Source organism: Phacochoerus africanus, chromosome 12, assembly GCF_016906955.1.
Source record: "Phacochoerus africanus isolate WHEZ1 chromosome 12, ROS_Pafr_v1, whole genome shotgun sequence".
Classification (NCBI taxonomy): Eukaryota; Metazoa; Chordata; class Mammalia; order Artiodactyla; family Suidae; genus Phacochoerus; species Phacochoerus africanus.
The window spans coordinates 29,969,362-29,987,134 of record NC_062555.1 but is presented as its reverse complement, the minus strand read 5'-3'; the positions used below and the strand labels follow the sequence as shown (position 1 = coordinate 29,987,134).

Here is a 17,773-nt window from a genome sequence, read left to right as displayed (position 1 = left end):
ACAATGTATACACATACATGAAATGGGAATTCGTCTGTGAACAAACACACGTTTCCAGATTAACACCCTTTTCATTGAAGAGTCCATATACACTGCAAATCTTAATTTATTTGCAAAGTCTGGTTAGTCTGCATCAGTTTCCAAGGCTTTCATCAGAGTGGGTCTAACCTTTGAGATACTTATCCCTGTCTACCCTCAGCAATATTAATAGGCCCCTGGAGCTTATCTCTGACTCCAGCACCTGGTGGCAGAAGCAAAGGCTGCCAAGAAGGAAAGGTCCCTAAGTCCAAGCAGCACGGAGGCCCCACAACCTCAAGTACAAAACATCTACTGTGACCCCGTGGGAGAAGGGGCTTCGTCCAGTGTGCCGGGGTCATGGTCCCCAGCTGGCCAAGACGGAGCCATCACCCGATCATCCCCATCAGGCTTGTAGAGCAGACGGGCACTTAAATTCAAGTACCGGGACCACTCGCCAATCCACACAAGGACAAGCAGTCATACCCTCTACGGCTGTTAGACCACTGGCAGCTCCAGAACCACATTTCGAAAATTACCTTTTATATACCTTAAGAGTCCTGCAGACCACGGAGAAACATACTTTAACTCTGCAGAAATGACCTGCAGGCGTCCCTGAGCCAATAAAGGCCACTCATCTTGACTCAAACAAAGAGGTGGTCCCTCAACATAAAGTTTTGTTTGACCTCAAATCTTCAAGCAGCTTCATTTTAGCTGAATCTGGCTGGTACTGAGAATACCTATTCAACTCAACGCACTGCCAGCCCTGCAAATAGGGACGAATAATGCCATATTGCCTTTGCAGGTGTTTCAAAAAAAGAAAAAAATTCCACAGCTGTCATCTCCTTCCTCTCCTATTTCAAGAGATTATGGAAGGTGAAGAGAATATTAGAATATTAGTGAGAGACGCTGCACTTCACTGTCCGGGGGGGTAATTAAAGGAAAAGGAAAGACACCAAGGGGACCACGGTGTCAGGAAAAGGAGTCAGAAACGTGGTTACCTGGTGTGGAAGACCGACCTGCAGTCACCTCAAAATAGGTGTTTTTCTCAGGGTGGTGTTAAAATGTGTGTGGTAAGGGGCAGACTCAGCAGTCACCTCAAAAGAAACAGGGCCACTGAGTTACACTGAGAAAACTGTGCTTCGAATAAGGAACACGTGGACAAGAAAACTGGTTTCTATTTCTCTATGACCCCTCAAAAGTGGTTTCTTTCAGAATCCAGACCTCAATCGCCTTATCATCCCCCAAACATCTGAAAAATAAAAATTCATTCAGAAATTTGAAAGAATACACGTGGCCCTCTGAGGGCCCATCTTACTTCAATTCAGCTCCTTATTAGGTGAAATATAAAGCTCTGGAGTTTAAATCTGAAAAACCCTTGCCTACAGGCAACTTCTCTCCCTTTTAATCTTGCACGAGCAACGATTTTCTAAGCTTCAGAGTCCTCACCTGTGAAATGGTTATTATGACACTGGCTGCCACACCCACCTCAAAGGATCACTATTGAGATTCACCTGCAGTAAGACATATCAAAAAGTTTTTAAACAGCAAAGAACTATATAAATGTTGGCCGCCACCTTAGGTGGGGCACTGTTATAGGCAGGAAAAAAATGGACGGAAATGGGGTGAAAAGAAGGCCCTTTCATTTGAAAAAGAAGGACCACGAACGCAGCGAGGACTAATTTTAAGCTACTGGCTAATACGTTCACTGAAGCGAAATGACGCGAATCGGAATAATGACTTAGAAGTGGATTCTCAGGTCAGCACATCCACTTTGCACGGACAGCAGAAGAAGGAAAATAAGAAAGATTAAGAGTGGGTGTCCAGCTGTCAGCTCACCAAAATAACTGATGAAGTTCCATTTGAGAGAGAGGACGGAGTTAGTGACGACAGGCAGTATGTACAGAATACAGTTGCATAAGATGAACTAAGTTAAGGTGTTAATTACCAAGCACGGAACTGTCAGGTTATCCACAATCGTATACTCCAGTTCTATATAGGGCGTGTGATTCCTACAGAAGCTTTAGCGGAAAAAAAAAACTATTCCAAAAACGTCAAACAAATGTAAGTGACCCTGCAGGTCAGCGCTCCGTAGAGGAATAAAGTAAGGCTTCCTTCCTTGAGGATGGGGTGCTCGGGGAGCTACAGCGCGAGGAACGCAGAACCTGTAAATCACTGCAAACCAGAAAACCAGAAAACCAGGTGTGGTTTCAGACCCTCCGGCCCTCCGCCCTCCCCAGCACGGGATGCGCTCTCAGAGACAGCAGAACGACTCGCACAGAAAGCAGGACTCGAGAGCGCAGCAGACCCCCGACCAAAGCACCGGTAACCATGACGACCCGGGGAGCGGGAGGGAAATACAAACACCCGACTGCGGCGGGCGCCGGTCCTGCGAGGTCGCGAACAGCCGGCCGCCGGGCGGCGGCGGCGGCGAGAAGCGGGCTCGCAGCACCCGCGCTGCGCTCACCTGGTGCAGGGCTGTCAGGCCGTCGACATTGGCCGTGTCCACGTCGGCGCCCCGGGCCAGGAGCCGCCTCACCTCGTCGGTGTCTCCGCTGGAGCAGGCAGCCAGGAACACGGCGCCGTCCTCGAAGCGGACCCGCGGGCCCGCGCGCCGACTCTGCGGCTGCCGCCCCGCGCCCGGCCGGTCGGTGGGCTCCTGCTCCGTCAGCGAGCCCCGCCAGCGCCGCAGCTGCTCGGCCCGCCGCGCCCGCGCCGACTCGGCCCGCTTCCCGCCCAAGTGCTCCAGCTCTGCCATAACGCCGCTGCTCCGAGCCGCCCCGCCGCCGCCTCCGAGCGCTTCAGCCGGGAGAGGAGGGCGGAGACCCACGCGCAGCCATCTTTACTGCTCCGCCGCCCGCGCCGCCCGCACGCCCCGCGGCCTCAGCACGCAGTTGCAGCGGCGCCCCGGAGCATCACGGGACTTGTAGTAGGAGATCCGCGCGTCCCCCACGTCCGGGCGCGCCCGCGCCGGACGGGAACTACAAGTCCCTGGATGGACCGCGAGAGAGGCGCGGTCCGGGAGCTCCCTACTTGGCCGCAGACCTGCGAGGTCACCTCCGCCCCAAGCGGGAGCTGTCCCTGGACGGAGTAAGCCTCTGTGGGCGTGTTAAGAGTCGTGGTTCATTCTCGTTGCGACTACCAGCTAATTTTGGCTCCCTAATTAACACGTCAATCTTTCGGAGTGGAAAAGGGGTCAGTTGTTATCCCTACTTTCTGTTGCAGAAAACTGGACGGAAAGTACCCCAAACTTTCAAAACTGTGTCCTGGTTCTGAATCCAGAGTTTTATTAACTTAGAGGGCATGAACACGTAGCCCTGAAAAGCCCCTGGGAAGGATGCACGCAGGTACAGCGGAAAGAGCATTCAAATTCAGTTCTCCATACAGAAGTTCTCTGAGCCTTTCCTTGATTGTAAAAAGGGGGTAATGTCACCTCACAGGATGGTCCTGTGGCTCGAATAAGACGATATATGCAAGGATACCTAGTGCCATCCCTGGCTTCTATCAGCTCATAATAAATACTAATTTCCCTTCTTTCTCTCTCCTCCTCTTCTCCAGTTTTCGTGGATCTTAAATTATTGGGAGACAGAATGGATGTCATGTGTTCCATGATTTTTTTACCCAAAGCTACAAAAAAATATATAGAGCAAACACAATACTGCAACTATAGTTCAATTAAAAAAAAATACTATAGAGCATACAAAACTCCTAAAGCAGCAAGTAGGCCATTTTCATGTTCAAAGAGAGCTTGGTTATAAAACCTGTTAAATAGACTTAGCATTATTACAACATTGTAAATCAACTATACTTCAATAAAGCTTTACAAAAAGTTGACTTAGTAACTATATCCCTCCAGGCTTTAGCCCTGGACAAAACATAAATAATTTTTTTTCCATAATGAAAGAGATCATATACAATTATTAGGTTCTTTAAACTTTCAGTTTTTCACTAAAAAAAAATGTTGCAAGGAGTTCACATTTTGACTCAGCAGAAACAAACCCGACCAGTATCCATGAGGATGTGGGTTCAATCCCTGGCATCACTCAGTGGGTTAAGGATCCTGCGTTGCTGTGGCTCTGGTGCAGGCCTGAGGCTACAGTTCGGATTAGACCCCTCCTAGTCTGGGAACCTCCATGTGCTGTGAGTGCGGCCCTAGAAAAGGCAAAAAGACAAAAAAAAAAAAAGATTAGGTCATTGTGAAGGGAAACTATTATATTCTATCATGTGAACATTTATCTGTGCTTCACTTTTTCCTGAGATGAGCTGAGAAGCAAATGAAAAGGGACACTTCGATATAAAATATGCTTAGTAATACTCTGTCTATCTAAATATGCTTAATTTGGCGTTTCCGTCGTGGTTCAGTGGTTAACGAATCTGACTAGGAACCATGAGGTTGCAGGTTCGATCCCTGCCCTTGCTCAGTGGGTTAACGATCCGGCATTGCCGTGAGCTGTGGTGTAGGTCGAAGATGTGGCTGGGATCCTGAGTTGCTATGGCTCTGGCACAGGCTGGCAGCTACAGCTCCGATTAGACCCCTAGCTCGGGAAACTCCATATGCCGCGGGAGCAGCCCAAGAAATGGCAAAAAGACAAAAATAAATAAATATGCTTAATTAGGTATCCTTAAATTCTTCATAAATGCTAATTTATTAGCATCTTGGTGAACTGTGAATAACAATGTATATAAAAATAAAAGATGTAATACTGTATACTTTATATAGCCATGTGTTCCTTGCATTAATTTAGTTACCACAGAACTTGTTATACTTCATCATCTACTGGAAATCTGTATGAGAGGTGTTCCCATCATGGCTCAGCGCTATCAAACCCGATTAACATCCATGAGGACAAAGGTTCCATCCACTCAGTGGTTTAAGGATCCAGTATTACCATGAGCTGTGTTGTAGGTCACAGATGTGGCTCGGATCCTGCAATGCTGTGGCTGTGGCATAGGCTGGCAGCTACAGCTCTGCTTTGACCCCTAGCCTGGGAACTTCCATATGCTGCGGGTGTGGCCCTAAAAAGGCAAAAAACAAAACAAAAACAAAAAACAAACCCAAAACACTGGTTCTTGATAATAAAATTACAAAAAAAAATAAATAAAATTCTGTATGAGATTGACTTTGTAGCTTGTCAACGTGGAAACTCTTATTTCAACTCAGCCTCTTGCTGATAATTAAAATTGCCCACAAGCTCTCAAATAGAACTGTCCCTATAGGATAAAAGAAATATTGATATTAAACTAGATAGGAACCTAACCCTCTTCAGGAAACCATTATTAGCTTAAACTCTGCCAGTCTAGAAAATCAAAAAGCAAGAGAAGGGCAAGGTTTCAGCATCATGCAAATTGCAGAAACCTCAGGAAGCACATCTCTGGCAGCAATCCACATGCACCATCTTAATGTTATGATGCTAGTACATGACAGTTTCTCAAAATAAAAAAAAAAAAAGTATGTAGAATTGGACCACATGTTTTACTTACTGATTTTCTAATAAGCATTTTTTAGCTTGGGTAAAAATTTCATGAATTAATAATGTTACTTTTTTTTTTTTTGGTCTTTTTAGGGCTGCACCTGTGGCATATGGAAGTTCCCAGGCTATGGGTCAAAGCAGAGCTGTAGCTGCCGGCCTACCCCACAGCCACAGCAACGAAGGATCCAAGCCTCATCTGCGACCTCCACCACAGCTCAGGCAAAACCAGGTCCTCGATCCACTGAGTGAAGCCAGGGATCAAACCCATGTCCTCAAGGATACTAGTCAGGTTCCTTACTGATGAGCCACAAGGGGAACACCAATAATGTTACATTTCTTTCAGCTGTATTGTTTTCACATTCAGTATCAGGAAAGAATAAATATCTGCCTTCCCTTGTGTAAGTAAGCTAAAATTAGCCAAGTCTAAGTTAAATCTTTACTATCCCAAGAGGTATGAACTTGAATTTCAATAGGAAAAATTCAGTCTCAATACTGGGAAGTTCCAGTGAGCACTGGAACTATCTATTTTACTGTATCTATTTTACTTGTGTTTTTCCTGAGGTAGTAAGAATGTGTTACACTCTCTGGAGATTTTAAAGAAAAATGTAAGTAGCTAAATTCCATGGATAATTAAAAGGCATGTATCTTCCAGATATGTGACTACAGAAAGCAGTGATAATTATTATAATCTAATTAATTTAACTAGCTCAGCCCCCCACCAAAGGCCACAAGAAATAAAACATAATCAATCTGGGCATGACAACTTGAAAGTTTTTTGCAATTAAAATCATCTAAGTTCTTTTTCTGAAACATCTTCCTCCAACCAGGGCTGAGTATAAACTTATACAATAAACTTATATGATTGTTTACTATCAGTAAACAAACATGGTAGTTTGGATTTCCTAAATATTCTAAAGAAAATAATATTTTATGTACCAGTGGATAAATCCCGACAATCCTGTGTATTTAAAAAAAAAAAAAAAAAAAAACAAGAGTTCCCGTTGTGGCACAGTGGAAATGAATCTGGCTAGTATCCATGAGGACATGGGTTTGATCTCTGCCTTCATTCAGTGGGTTAAGGATCTGGCATTTCCATGAGCTGTGGTGTAGGTCAAAGATGTGGCTTGGATCCTGAGTGGCTGTGGCTGGCCGCTGCATCTCCTATTCAACCCCTAGCTGGGAACTTCCATATGGTGGGGGTGTGGCCCTAAAAAGCAAAAAAAAAAAAAAAAAAAGGAAATTCCCCCCCCCCACAATTTTTGTACTTTTTCCCCGTTTTTGGCCACCCCATGGCCAGGTATCAGATGTGACCTACACTGCTTCCTTTAGCCCACTGTGCCAGGCCGAGATCAAACCTGCTTCCTGGTGCTGCAGATACACTGCCACTCCCATTGTGCCACAGTGGGAACTCCACCTTTGTCCTTATTCTTTTTAGTTTTATTAAGATGTAATTGACATAACAGCACTATGTTTAAGGTATGCAGCATAATGATTTGACTTACATACATCATGAGATGCTTACTACAAAGGTGTGGTCAACATCCATCATCTCATATAGATACAAAATAAAAGAAAAAAATATTTTGTGATGAGAACTCCTAGGATTTACCCTCTTTCTTACAGAACATACAGCATCATATTGGTCATAACATCCCTAGTACTTACCTTATAGCTGGAAGTTTGTCCCTCCTGACCATTCATCCAATTCCCCTGCCTCTGCTAACCACAAATCTGATCTCTTTTTCTATAAGTTTGTTCGTTGAAGCATGTTAACCTACGAACTTTGTTAGTTCCTGCTGCCCAACATAGTGATTTGGTGTTTTTAATATATTACAAAACGATCACTGTAATTTTTGTACTTTGAAATGTACTAAGTGACCCAGCTAGAATGCACATACATTCTTGCATAAAGTGAGGAAACTTTTATTAAGTAATACTTTCCCATACACTTCAAAAATAAACTACAAATCAGAATACTCCGGTTTTTAAAGCAATGACACTGGTACACACAGGTTATGAAAATCAGTGCGGCCTCTGTTCTCACCAGTTAACATACCTCCCTCTGGTGGACACATGGAAGCTGTACATTTACCCCCTAGAATTCTTTTTCTTTTACTTTTCTTCCTTCCTTCCTTCCTTCTCCCTCCCTCCCTCCTTCCTTCCTTTTATCCAATTCTTTCAGTTTGGTTGCCAAAACTACAGGTATTGACTTGTTTTATCATACCATCTCTCCTTTCCACCAGACTCAACATAGCTCCTGGTTTTTCTAAAAGATATTTTAGAGACTCGATTTTCAGGGAGTTCCCACTGTGGCACAGTTGGCTTAATGACCCCGGTTGTCTCTGTGGAGGCTCAGGTTTGATTCCTGGCCCAGCGCAGTGCGTTGAGGATCCCGAGTTGCTGCGGCCGTGGTGTGGGTCACAAGCTCCAGCTCACATTTGATCCCTGGCCTGAGAATTCCAAATGCCGCTGGTGAGGACGAAAAAGAATAAAAGACTCGATTTTCAGAAAACCACCCAAGAAAATAATCAATTTCAGCTTGGAAGACAGAACTGTAACTGTAATAAAATTACAATACAACCACAATTACAACCGGGGTGGAAACAGACAGTGAAGGGATTACGACAGAAAACACCTCCCTACAATGAGGCAACGCTAACAGCTAACGGGAGACTAGACTGGACAGCACCGGGTAGTACCGTGGACGGTCTCGGGGGTGGGGGGCCGTGGGTCTCCGGCGGAGAGAGGGCGGCCGCAAGGAACCAGGGGATACTTAACACCGATTTGGGCGGAACGCAGAAATTTCGGCAGCTGTCAGAGCAGCGGTCAAACTGCACTGGCCGGTCTGTTTAGGAAGACTGGCAGCTCTCCCGCAGCCGAAGCAGGAAGCGAAGGCGGGTGTGGTCTCCAGCCCGCCGTGGTGTCCGAGCACCGCGCAAGGTCCCCGCGCCCAGAGTCGGAACCCGGCCCGGAATCCCCGCGCTTCTCCGGCTCCGGGGAATCCCCAGAGCGCCGTCCGCGGGTCTGACTCTAAGGCGAGGAACCTCGCTTGCAGTTCCTTCTCCTGACCAGTTACTCCCACGGAGCTTCTGGAAGCGATGTGCAATCCTTACCCCCGAGACCCACTGAACCCGACTGGAAACCGCATCCACCGCCCCGCGCTCTGGTTCAAAACGGGTGGGCGGACGCCGCTCGGATCCCGGCCAATCGGAGGCCGCACTCCTCCCCGGGCGGCGCTCCGGACCAATCACAACCCTCGCCGGCCGGAGGAGGGGAGACGCAACCCTCGGCTCGCGCAGGCGCGGTGCAGGCTGGTTGGCGCCGCTGCGCTGCGCGGGAGATCCGCGCAGGTAAGAGCGGGTTGGTGGGCTTCTCGGCCTAGAGGTTACTGGCTGGCGGGGGCGGCGGGGTCTTTCTGCCCAGCGAGGGAGTATCATCTTCTCCCGCGAGCGGCTGTGTGGCGGAGCATGTGGTTGTCTTGACAGCCCCGTGGGCACACGCCTCCGGCAGCGCCCTACCTGAGTGTCCCCCTTCCCAGACATTCCCCTTCCTCCCACCCGGGCGTCCCCCCACCCCCCGTCCCCGACATTCCCCTGCCTTCCCCGCCGCGTCCCGCTCCCGGTGCAGAGCAGCTGCCGGGGTAGATTACAACTCACAGCAAGTTTGTGGAAACAGAGAGCTGGGCCTTGCCGTAAGAGTGAGGGTCTAGGCTGCATTCCTAGAGGAGGGGTGACGTGTGTACACGTCCACAGACTGTGGGCCTCAGGGAGAAGTCGGTGTGGCAGAAGCAAACGTTTATGGGGAGGAGTACTGGCCATGAGGCTGGAAATATGGGTTGGACCTAGATGGTAAGGAACTTGGAATGCCCACAAAATAGTGATGGATGGTTTTGAGCCAAGGAGTGCCATGTACTAATTTGTGTTAATGTGGTGAACCTGGGGTCTGGTTCTCCTTTAGAGAAATTGTCTTATTTGTTCTCACCCTATTCCAGTCCCTTTACTATGCTTTTCCACTGCGTTCACATTTTATGCAAAGATAGACTTTACCACTTGGGCATATTTGTCTCTGTCATCGATTCCCAGCATCTGCTTACTGAGAAAAGGAATTTTTGTATGAAAGGTATGCTTAAGTACCCAGTGAAGTAACTGGATCCAAGAGAAGGTGGTTTAAAGGTGTGGCTAAAGAAATTTGGAAGTAGTTTAAAGAATAATTTGCGTGAAAGACCGTTGTAGTGTAATTGATTCTATTTAACGTATTAATTTGCTTGTTATTACTACTATTTAAGTATTTCCAAGCGTGCGTGCATGTTGATTGCAGAGGACCACTTTGTCTTTGCAGTGCAGTTCAGGAGGGTACAAAGACCCAACACATACACGTCCTTGTGTTCAGGATAGATGCCTGAGGTTAAGTTCATAATTATCATGAATTACACTGTCCAACTAAGTACAGTCAATACCCACCAGGTGATCTTTGCTTCTTATTAGTACCTATAATTAGTACCAGACGGTTCACTTCTGTGCTGGGTGCACTGAGGCCCCAGCAGTGAGCAAAACTGGGCCCAGCCCCCCGCCCCCCCGGGGGGGGGTGTTTGTCATTCATCCGTGGAGACAGATGTTAATTTAAAGCATGTAGCACTTTTCTCTGTAGAACTTGTTGCACGTTTCAGACTTTAGTTTAAAAGTGTGTTTGCTTGTGTAGGTAACGAGAAGGAAATGGAAAAAGCGGATTCCCTGCTTGGAACAGAAATTAACAGGAGGGCTTCCTTTGTCCTTCACTAAACGGAAAGCATATGCTAAAGTGGAGTCCCTGTCACCCGAGCCTGGCGCGTGGAGCCCTCTGTGTGGCCATCCTGCCCAGCAAGCCTGACAGCCCTCCCTCGTGCCCGCCATGCAGAGAGCGTCCCGTCTGAAGAGAGAGCTGACCCTGCTGGCCGCAGAGCCGCCCCCGGGCATTACATGCTGGCAGGACGGGGACCGAATGGATGACCTGCGTGCTCGTAGGTGTCACACCCTGGGGAAAACCTGGTGGAGATGTGTGTGTGACGGCACGGTCACCTTCCACCCTAATTTGTTCACTTGTGCATGAGGTTGTCATGACATTTCTTCTTTGGCCTTTTATTACATCTTTTGCTGATTTGCAGCCAGGATTTGGGTCTGCGGGTTGTATTCGCTCAGCAGCCAGCATTGTGCTCCTTCTGTTCTGATCTGTGTGGTCTCTGTGGGGCGCTGGCACGCCGCAGGACTTGTGAAGCTGAGAGAGCCAGCGTCCCAGACACGGCTTCTCCGTTAGGGCCACAGGCTTTGTTAGGTCCCTGTGGTGCCCTGACTCAGATCATCCCACTACCTCTTAACTTCGCTCTCTTTTTTTTTTTTCCTAAAAGAAATACTAGGTGGGGCCAACACACCTTATGAAAAAGGTGTTTTCAAGCTGGAAGTTAACATTCCTGAGAGGTCAGTGTGAATTATATTCTTTATTTCCAGGGTAAAGCACTGTTACTGGAAGCCAGAGCAATGTAGTAGCGTGTTAAATGCAGGAGTTCAAGGACCTGGATTTGTTTGTTTGTTTGTTTAGGGCCACTCCTGAGGCATATGAAAGTTCCCAGGCTAGGGGGCAAACCAGAGCTGCAGCTGCTGGCCTACGCCACAGCCACAGTAGTGCAGGATCTGAGCCCTGTCTATGATCTAAACCACAGCTCACACCAACGCCAGATCCTTAACCCACTGAGCGAGGCCAGGGATCGAACTTGCATCCTCACGGATACTAGTCAGGTTCGTTACCACTGAGCCATGATGAGAGCTCCAGGACCTGGTGTACTGACCGCTTTGCAGTTCTGGAGAGAGTGATCTTATTCTTAGGGGATGTGCGCTGAGGGATCTAGAGGGGGAGGTGCTTGATCCAGGTGGTGGGCATCTGAGGGGTTTCGGAACTACTGTTTCAACTTTCTGTTGTTTGTAAATGTCCACAGTAAAAACTGGGGCAGAGAAAAAAGGTCTGCCACTCACGGGCTGTGGTCCTGATTGGTCAGCAGTAGCTGTGTGTCGTGTGCCGAGAAGCAGTGTTTTAGCAGGAGTTTTCTGTCCTGTGTTGTCACAGGTACCCATTTGAACCTCCTCAGATCCGATTTCTGACTCCAATCTATCATCCAAACATCGATTCTGCTGGAAGGATTTGTTTAGATGTCCTCAAATTGCCGCCAAAAGTGAGTGGTGGGGAGGCGGATGGGCCTTGTCCATGAAAGTGGTAGAAGAGCTCGTTCTTAGTGACTCAGGAGGCCCTGCCGTCCATCTCTCTGTGTATAGGGCGCCTGGAGACCGTCCCTCAACATCGCAGCGGTGCTGACTTCTGTTCAGCAGCTCATGTCAGAGCCCAACCCCGATGACCCGCTCATGGCAGACATCGTAAGTACGGTCCCCCTGAGGCCCTCCCCTCCCCATGGGCTGCGGGTGCTGCAGCTCCAAATCCCCGCTTCCCTCCATGACTCTGCTTTCATCTCAGTCCTCAGAGTATAAGTACAATAAGCCAGTCTTCCTCAGGAACGCCAGGCAGTGGACAGAGAAGTACGCAAGAGCCGAGCAGCAGGTACAGTATTTGTACGGCTCTGCCTTGGCTGCCGGTGGTCCAGGAAGTGTGACTGTGACTCTGTGTATAAACGCTTGTTGGCTTTGCCAAGTTCCCACCGTGCCCTAGAACGGCCTCGTGGGTCATCTTCTTCTCCAGCAACCTCCTGAAAAATTACTCAGCCACGCCCTCAGCCCCCAGGTTTTCCCAGGAGTCGCCACTGGTTGGTGACCCTGGAGGCAGGCAGATGGTTGACTGTTGCTGTGTTCTTGAGGGTGGCTCGGGGCGATGATGGCAGACGGGGGTTCTTTGCGGGAGTCGGGAGGGAAAGGGGTTGAGGGGGGAGCTTGCCCAGTTTCCTCACTGAACAGGGTGCTCCTTTCAGGAGCAGAGATGAGCCCACTCTGGTTCTCGCTGGTTGTCCCATCCTTCAGATTGAGTTAAGTAGGAGTTAGTGTTGCTTGTGAAAAGAAAAAAAAAAAGGAGGTCCCATCATGGCTCAGTGGTGAACAAATCTGACTAGGAACCATGAGGTTGCAGGTTCAATCCCTGGCCTTGCTCAGTGGGTTAAGGATCTGGCGTTGCTGTGAGCTGTGGTGTAGGTCACAGACGCGGCTCGGATCCCACGTGGCTGTGGCTGTGGCGTTGGCCGTCAGCTACAGCTCCAATTTGACCCCTAGCCTGGGAACCTCCATATGCCGCGGGTGCAGCCATAGAAAAGACAAAAAAACCCCACAAAAACCATTAAACCATACATGAAATTGCGGAAGACGTTTCTGGAGAGAATGTCATATCCAAGAGGCAGCAGAGAAGTAGTTGAGGTAAGGCCGCAGCTCTTCATTGCTCTCGGCCCTGGCATAGGTGTAAGCCTCGCTGTTTCTCCTGCTCCTTTTTAGGCCACCGAGGAAGAGACGCCCGATGACCCTGCCATGGCTGGTGGCTCAGAAGAACACAGCCCAGCCCAGAAAAGGAGAGCCAGGCAGCTGGGGGGCGTAGAGAAGAAATTTTGCCCTGATGTTTAGAGGGTTCGTCCTGGCCTGTCTTAGTTAATAGATTTTTATGCCAACGTGGTCCAATCTGTGCACATTTCTGGAATGTTTTTCTTTGTATTTGATGCCATTATCCTGTTTGTATCCTAGAAAGTAGACCTGTATGTTTATATGTTGGCTCTAAGTTGATTCTTTGTAGTTTATTTAGCTTGTATGTATGTATTTCAAGACTTTTAAACCTGAAAAATAAATAATCATTTGACGTTGAGTGTGTTCCGCCTGAGTGTGTGTCTGGGAGCAAAGTGACCAGAGAGCCACACAACACGAGTGTGAGAAGGCCTGCAACTGCCACCCTTTATTTTACCAACGCCCCAGCATCCCTCGGGACACAGAATGACGGACACGGAGCTAAAACAGCTTTAGAGACAGTGCGGTGACCACCACACTTCCAGATTTCTAGGTCTTCAGAAGCCTTACATGTGTGGGGATGGGGTCATATAGCCTTTTGTTGATTTTTCTGGCGGCTGTCCCTTGTGGTGACTTACATAGCTGGTCAGAGTTACTGTGCTGTAACCTTCGTTTGTCCAACAAATACCTATCAAACACCTGCTATGTGCCAAGTATTCTAGAAATAATAGTGAACAAATCAGATGGATTAGCCAAATAATCGTGCAGATTTACATGGATTTTTACAATCTCTTTCTGCCCCTGGCTTCATTTCGCAGCACGGGCTACTCTGAACAACAAGGCCCCAAGCTTGAATCCCCTGCTCGTGACATCACAGTACACAGGCCTGTCCTCATCCTGTGTGGATGATGGAGGAAACAGACTCAGGCAGAAATAAGCAGGCGTGAAAGCAGGTGTCCAGGGCTGCTTAGGCAGGAAGAGCCCGTCACGCCCCCAGTACTGCAGCCTGGGGGTCTCGGGCCAGGCAGAGGGCATCTTGTGAGCAAGCAGCTTCCCTTCGTCACCAAGGAACTAGCCTGGGGATGGCGACAGGGACGTGAGAACATGACTCAATCCCGGAGAATGACAATTCCCTCTGTATCTCCATAAACTTCCAACTTCTATGGGACTCTTGAACCCATTTCTCAAAATCAGTTACTCGTCTCTTGCTGAAGCCCAAGAATTAATTTATTCCAGGCCTGTCTCCTATTCGCGGGCTTGTTTAAGTCAGATTTGGGGCTTCTAGAAGCCAAGATGCCTTCAGTTGTGAGTGAGACCCAGCTGGCTGGGGACAATGACTGGGGGTGCTCTTGGTCCCACTTAAATGGCTTTCAAGGACTGGCGGCCTCTTGTGATGTCACCAGGTAGTGCAGAGAGGGGTCCCCAGGAGAGACGAGGGCTAGTCTGTGAATCTCTAGTAGATACTCCACACAAACCAAAAAGGCAAACCTACTGGTAAATTTGGGGAACTGGGTTAAACTAAGTTCGACCGACTTCATTGCAGCAGGGTTCTCACAGCCTCACCGCCACACTGATGTGCACCATGGGTCTCTGAGAAGAAGTGTCCTGTTCTCCAAAGCTTCGTTTCACAGGCAGTTTTCTGAGTGACACATGCAAGACCAGTGGGCCACAGAGCACATCTGTACCCAATCCACGAGCACTGGGAGATGCATTTGGTGGCCCCTACCAGGCCTTTCTCTGTGGCCCCCTGCCCTCCACCCCCACCCCGCACCGCTCGGGGCCACAGCCCGGTCCCTGCCTTTTCCTCCACTCACTTCCCTAAAGCTGACAACCACCCAGACCTCTAGTCTGAGCTTCAGATGCAGCAGGAAAGAGGCCAGAGCTGGGCCCAGGACACAAGAGCGGTGGCCTGGAAGGGAGGCAGTCCCAGGGAGCTGGGACAGAGCCATCTGCCACCATCATACTGAGTCTTGGTCAAATTTCTTTTCAAGCAGCTGTCATTCCCAGCAGAGGCTGGCAGCGGAGGGAAGAGGCAGGAGAGGGGGTGAACGTTTACAGGGGTGAGGCAGAAGCTGAGCCAGGGGGCTGGAAGCCATCACCCTCTGACCAGCCCCCACCTGCTGGCGTGGCCCCCTTGGCCCCTGGCCGTCGTCCTCCTTCCATGGGGGGTGGCCGGTTCCCAAAACGGGTTCCCTCTGGCTCCACACAGTGGCCGTCCTGCAGCTGGGGGCCCCTGGGCTGCCGGCAGGAAGCGATGGTCACTGAGGGGAAGCTATAGGCCCTGAACACCGGGGGCTGCCCCCCCTCGGCAGCCTCCAGGATGAGCTCCAGGTCGGGGAAGGCCACCAGGGCCTGGGTGGAGTCACAGGAGCCCTGCTCCAGCTGGCCGGTGGCAGCCAGGCTGAGGGGCCCCGGGGCCCCTGGGCAGGGCCAGAGCCGCAGTAGGTCCTCCCGGAAGTGGGGGCTGAAGAGCACGTAGAGCAGCGGGTTGAGGCAGGCAGGCAGGGGCAGCACCACCAGCAGGACGGACTTGACAGCCTCGGGGGTGACGGGGAAGAGGCCCAGTGCAGATGCCAGGCTGAGGAAGGCCACAGGGCAGTAGAGGAGCCCATCGGTGAAGGTGAGCCAGGCCACGTGGCGCACGGCGGTGCAGTCCCACACGGCCTCCAGGTCGCCCCCGGGCAGGTCACAGGAGAGCTTGACGTAGGCCGCGGCCACCACCAGGAAGCAGAAGGAGTTTAGCATCACCAGTGCCACCGCGAAGCCCAGGGCCGCCGGCCGGCCATCGGGCAGGGCGTAGGGCAGGCAGAGCGGGGAGGCCCCGTACTCGCCCACGGAGGCCAGCGGCAGGGCAGCCACCAGCCCCGCCAGTGCCAGGCAGCCCAGGGCCCCTGCCCGCACGATGCCCGGGGCCGGCGCCTTCCCGTGGGCCCGCACGCAGGACACGGCCACGCTGCAGTGCAAGGCGGCCAGGGTCAGCAGCAGCACCGAGGCCTCGGAGCCCAGCACGGCCAGGAAGCCCGTGGCCCGGCAGCCCGGCCCTGTCTCCCAGCGGGCACCGTACTGGGCAAAGTAGCCGAAGGTCAAGGCATCAACTGAGGCAAGGAGACCACAGGAAAGGCCAGTCAGCGCATTGGCCCCTGCGATGGCCCCCACCACAAACTTGACCGGTGGCAGGGACCCAGGCCCGGCTGCACACAGGCTCAGCAGCACTAGCCCGTTGCAGACCACGGAGAGCAGCGCGATGGCCCACACGGCCAGGCGGACGCCCCAGCTCTCGAAGAGGTGTTCACAGGGCTTGAAGGGGCCTGTGGGAGAGAGGGCCGGATGCTAGCACCGGGCTACTGGACACAGAATCCTGCGCCAAGGCCTGGGACTGACACGGGCCCTGCGGTCTCTCAGGAGCTTCAGTGGGGCTGGGGAGGAGCTGTGCCAACAGGCATGAGGTCTTCTCCCATGGCTGCAGGTCAATGGACACTAGCCCGGGACGAATGCGAGAGATGGGGTGCAAACTGGCCCGGAGGAAGTGTTAGGACCTTCCCCTGGAACAGTGTCCAGAAGAAAGGAAGGGACAGGCTGGCATGGAGGAGTGCAGAGGGCCCCAGCGCTGGGGATAGGCTGGGGTAGACCCACAGAGGAGCAAGGGGCTGCCGGGCTTGGCTCTGCCCTGCTGGCACCCAGGGCCCCTCCGAGGGGCATCAGCCAGACAGGCCTCCCCTGGCTCTGCGACCACACTGGGTGTTCACCGCCAGTCGGTGTTTGGGGCAAAGCTGAGGAAATCAAGATTTTCCCGCAGGGCTCCGCAGTAGGCAGGTGAGACCTGGGCTCCTGTCTCTCCCCTCACGCCCTGTCCTCCAGCCAGCTCGCAGCTTCCAACACTATCCCTTCATTGATTTTGACCTCAGACTTCTGCTTTTCTTTCTTTCTTTCTTTTTTTCTTTTTTTTTTTTTTTTGTCTTTTTGCTATTTCTTGGGCCGCTCCTGCGGCATATGGAGGTTCCTGGCCTAGGGGTCTCATTGGAGCTGTAGCCACCGGCCTACACCAGAGCCACAGCAACGCAGGATCCGAGCCGCGTCTGCGACCTACACCACAGCTCACGGCAATGCCGGATCGTTAAACCACTGAGCAAGGGCAGGGACCAAACCCGCAACCTTATGGTTTCTAGTCGGATTCGTTAACCACTGCGCCACGACAGGAACTCCTGACTTCTGCTTTTCAATGTGGTGCTTAAGTGGCCTGGAAATTTGAGAGGCTTTTCTGACAGCTATTTTTCAAAACATTTTTTTCTGACTACCAATAATCGATGGCAAAGATAAAATGGAAAAATTATAACTTATGATTCCACCCCTCAGGGAAACTCATCATTTTGCTATGTTTTCTGGGGTTTTTTTAACACATGGATTTTTTAAAACTAACTTGGCACTTTACTGTATATAGTTTCTTATTCTCTTTTTTTGTGTGTCTTTTTTTTTGGCCTTTTCTAGGGCAGCACCTGCGGCATAGGGAGGTTCCCAGGCTAGGGGTCTAATTGGAGCCGAGGGCACTAGAGGGCGCACTGCAGCCGCTAAGCGCGGGGCTGGAAAGTGGGGTGAGAGGCACGCGGTCACGGCCTAGGGCTCTTCCTGAACAGCCCTGTCCCAGCTCTCTGCTCTGGGGAGGCCTGGGGCATTTTATACCCAAGGGAAGGGACCTCGTGCTAAACCCCAAGGTTGGGCTGCACCAAGGAGGAGGTTTCTTTCTTGACAGCAAGATGGGCTTAGGTGAGACTCAGAGGAGGCTTCCTCAGCCGTAAGGAAAAGGCGGTGCTGGAAGGAGCCCCCAGGGTACCTGGA

At 50.7% G+C, this 17,773-nt stretch overlaps 3 protein-coding genes across 10 annotated transcripts in view; 1 reads left to right on the top strand and 2 right to left on the bottom strand.

Annotated features, from left to right (window-relative positions):
• The window catches only part of PPP1R12B (protein phosphatase 1 regulatory subunit 12B), a 172,094-nt gene extending 169,200 nt beyond the window's left edge, over positions 1-2,894 (bottom strand). For 5 of the 8 annotated variants that reach the window (XM_047754853.1, XM_047754855.1, XM_047754857.1 and 2 more), the window contains exon 1: positions 2,483-2,894. In XM_047754853.1, coding sequence (XP_047610809.1) covers positions 2,483-2,773 — 291 coding nt within the window. In that variant the 5' untranslated portion in view covers positions 2,774-2,894. The remainder of the gene's footprint in view (positions 1-2,482) is intronic. The other 3 variants (XM_047754849.1, XM_047754851.1, XM_047754850.1) reach the window with 2 other exon arrangements.
• A 5,887-nt stretch (positions 2,895-8,781) lies between these two features.
• On the top strand, positions 8,782-13,292 carry UBE2T (ubiquitin conjugating enzyme E2 T). Its single transcript, XM_047755280.1, has 7 exons — positions 8,782-8,836; positions 10,185-10,482; positions 10,867-10,936; positions 11,580-11,685; positions 11,786-11,884; positions 11,982-12,065; positions 12,941-13,292. Exons 2-7 carry the CDS (start codon positions 10,374-10,376, stop codon positions 13,064-13,066), a joined length of 594 nt encoding a protein of 197 aa, XP_047611236.1. The 5' UTR covers positions 8,782-8,836; positions 10,185-10,373; the 3' UTR covers positions 13,067-13,292.
• Positions 13,293-13,361: 69 nt separating this feature from the next.
• LGR6 (leucine rich repeat containing G protein-coupled receptor 6) overlaps positions 13,362-17,773 on the bottom strand; it is a 94,182-nt gene continuing 89,770 nt past the window's right edge. The window contains exon 18 of the mRNA XM_047755279.1: positions 13,362-16,248. Within this exon, the coding sequence (XP_047611235.1) occupies positions 14,993-16,248 (1,256 nt within the window). The 3' untranslated portion in view covers positions 13,362-14,992. The remainder of the gene's footprint in view (positions 16,249-17,773) is intronic.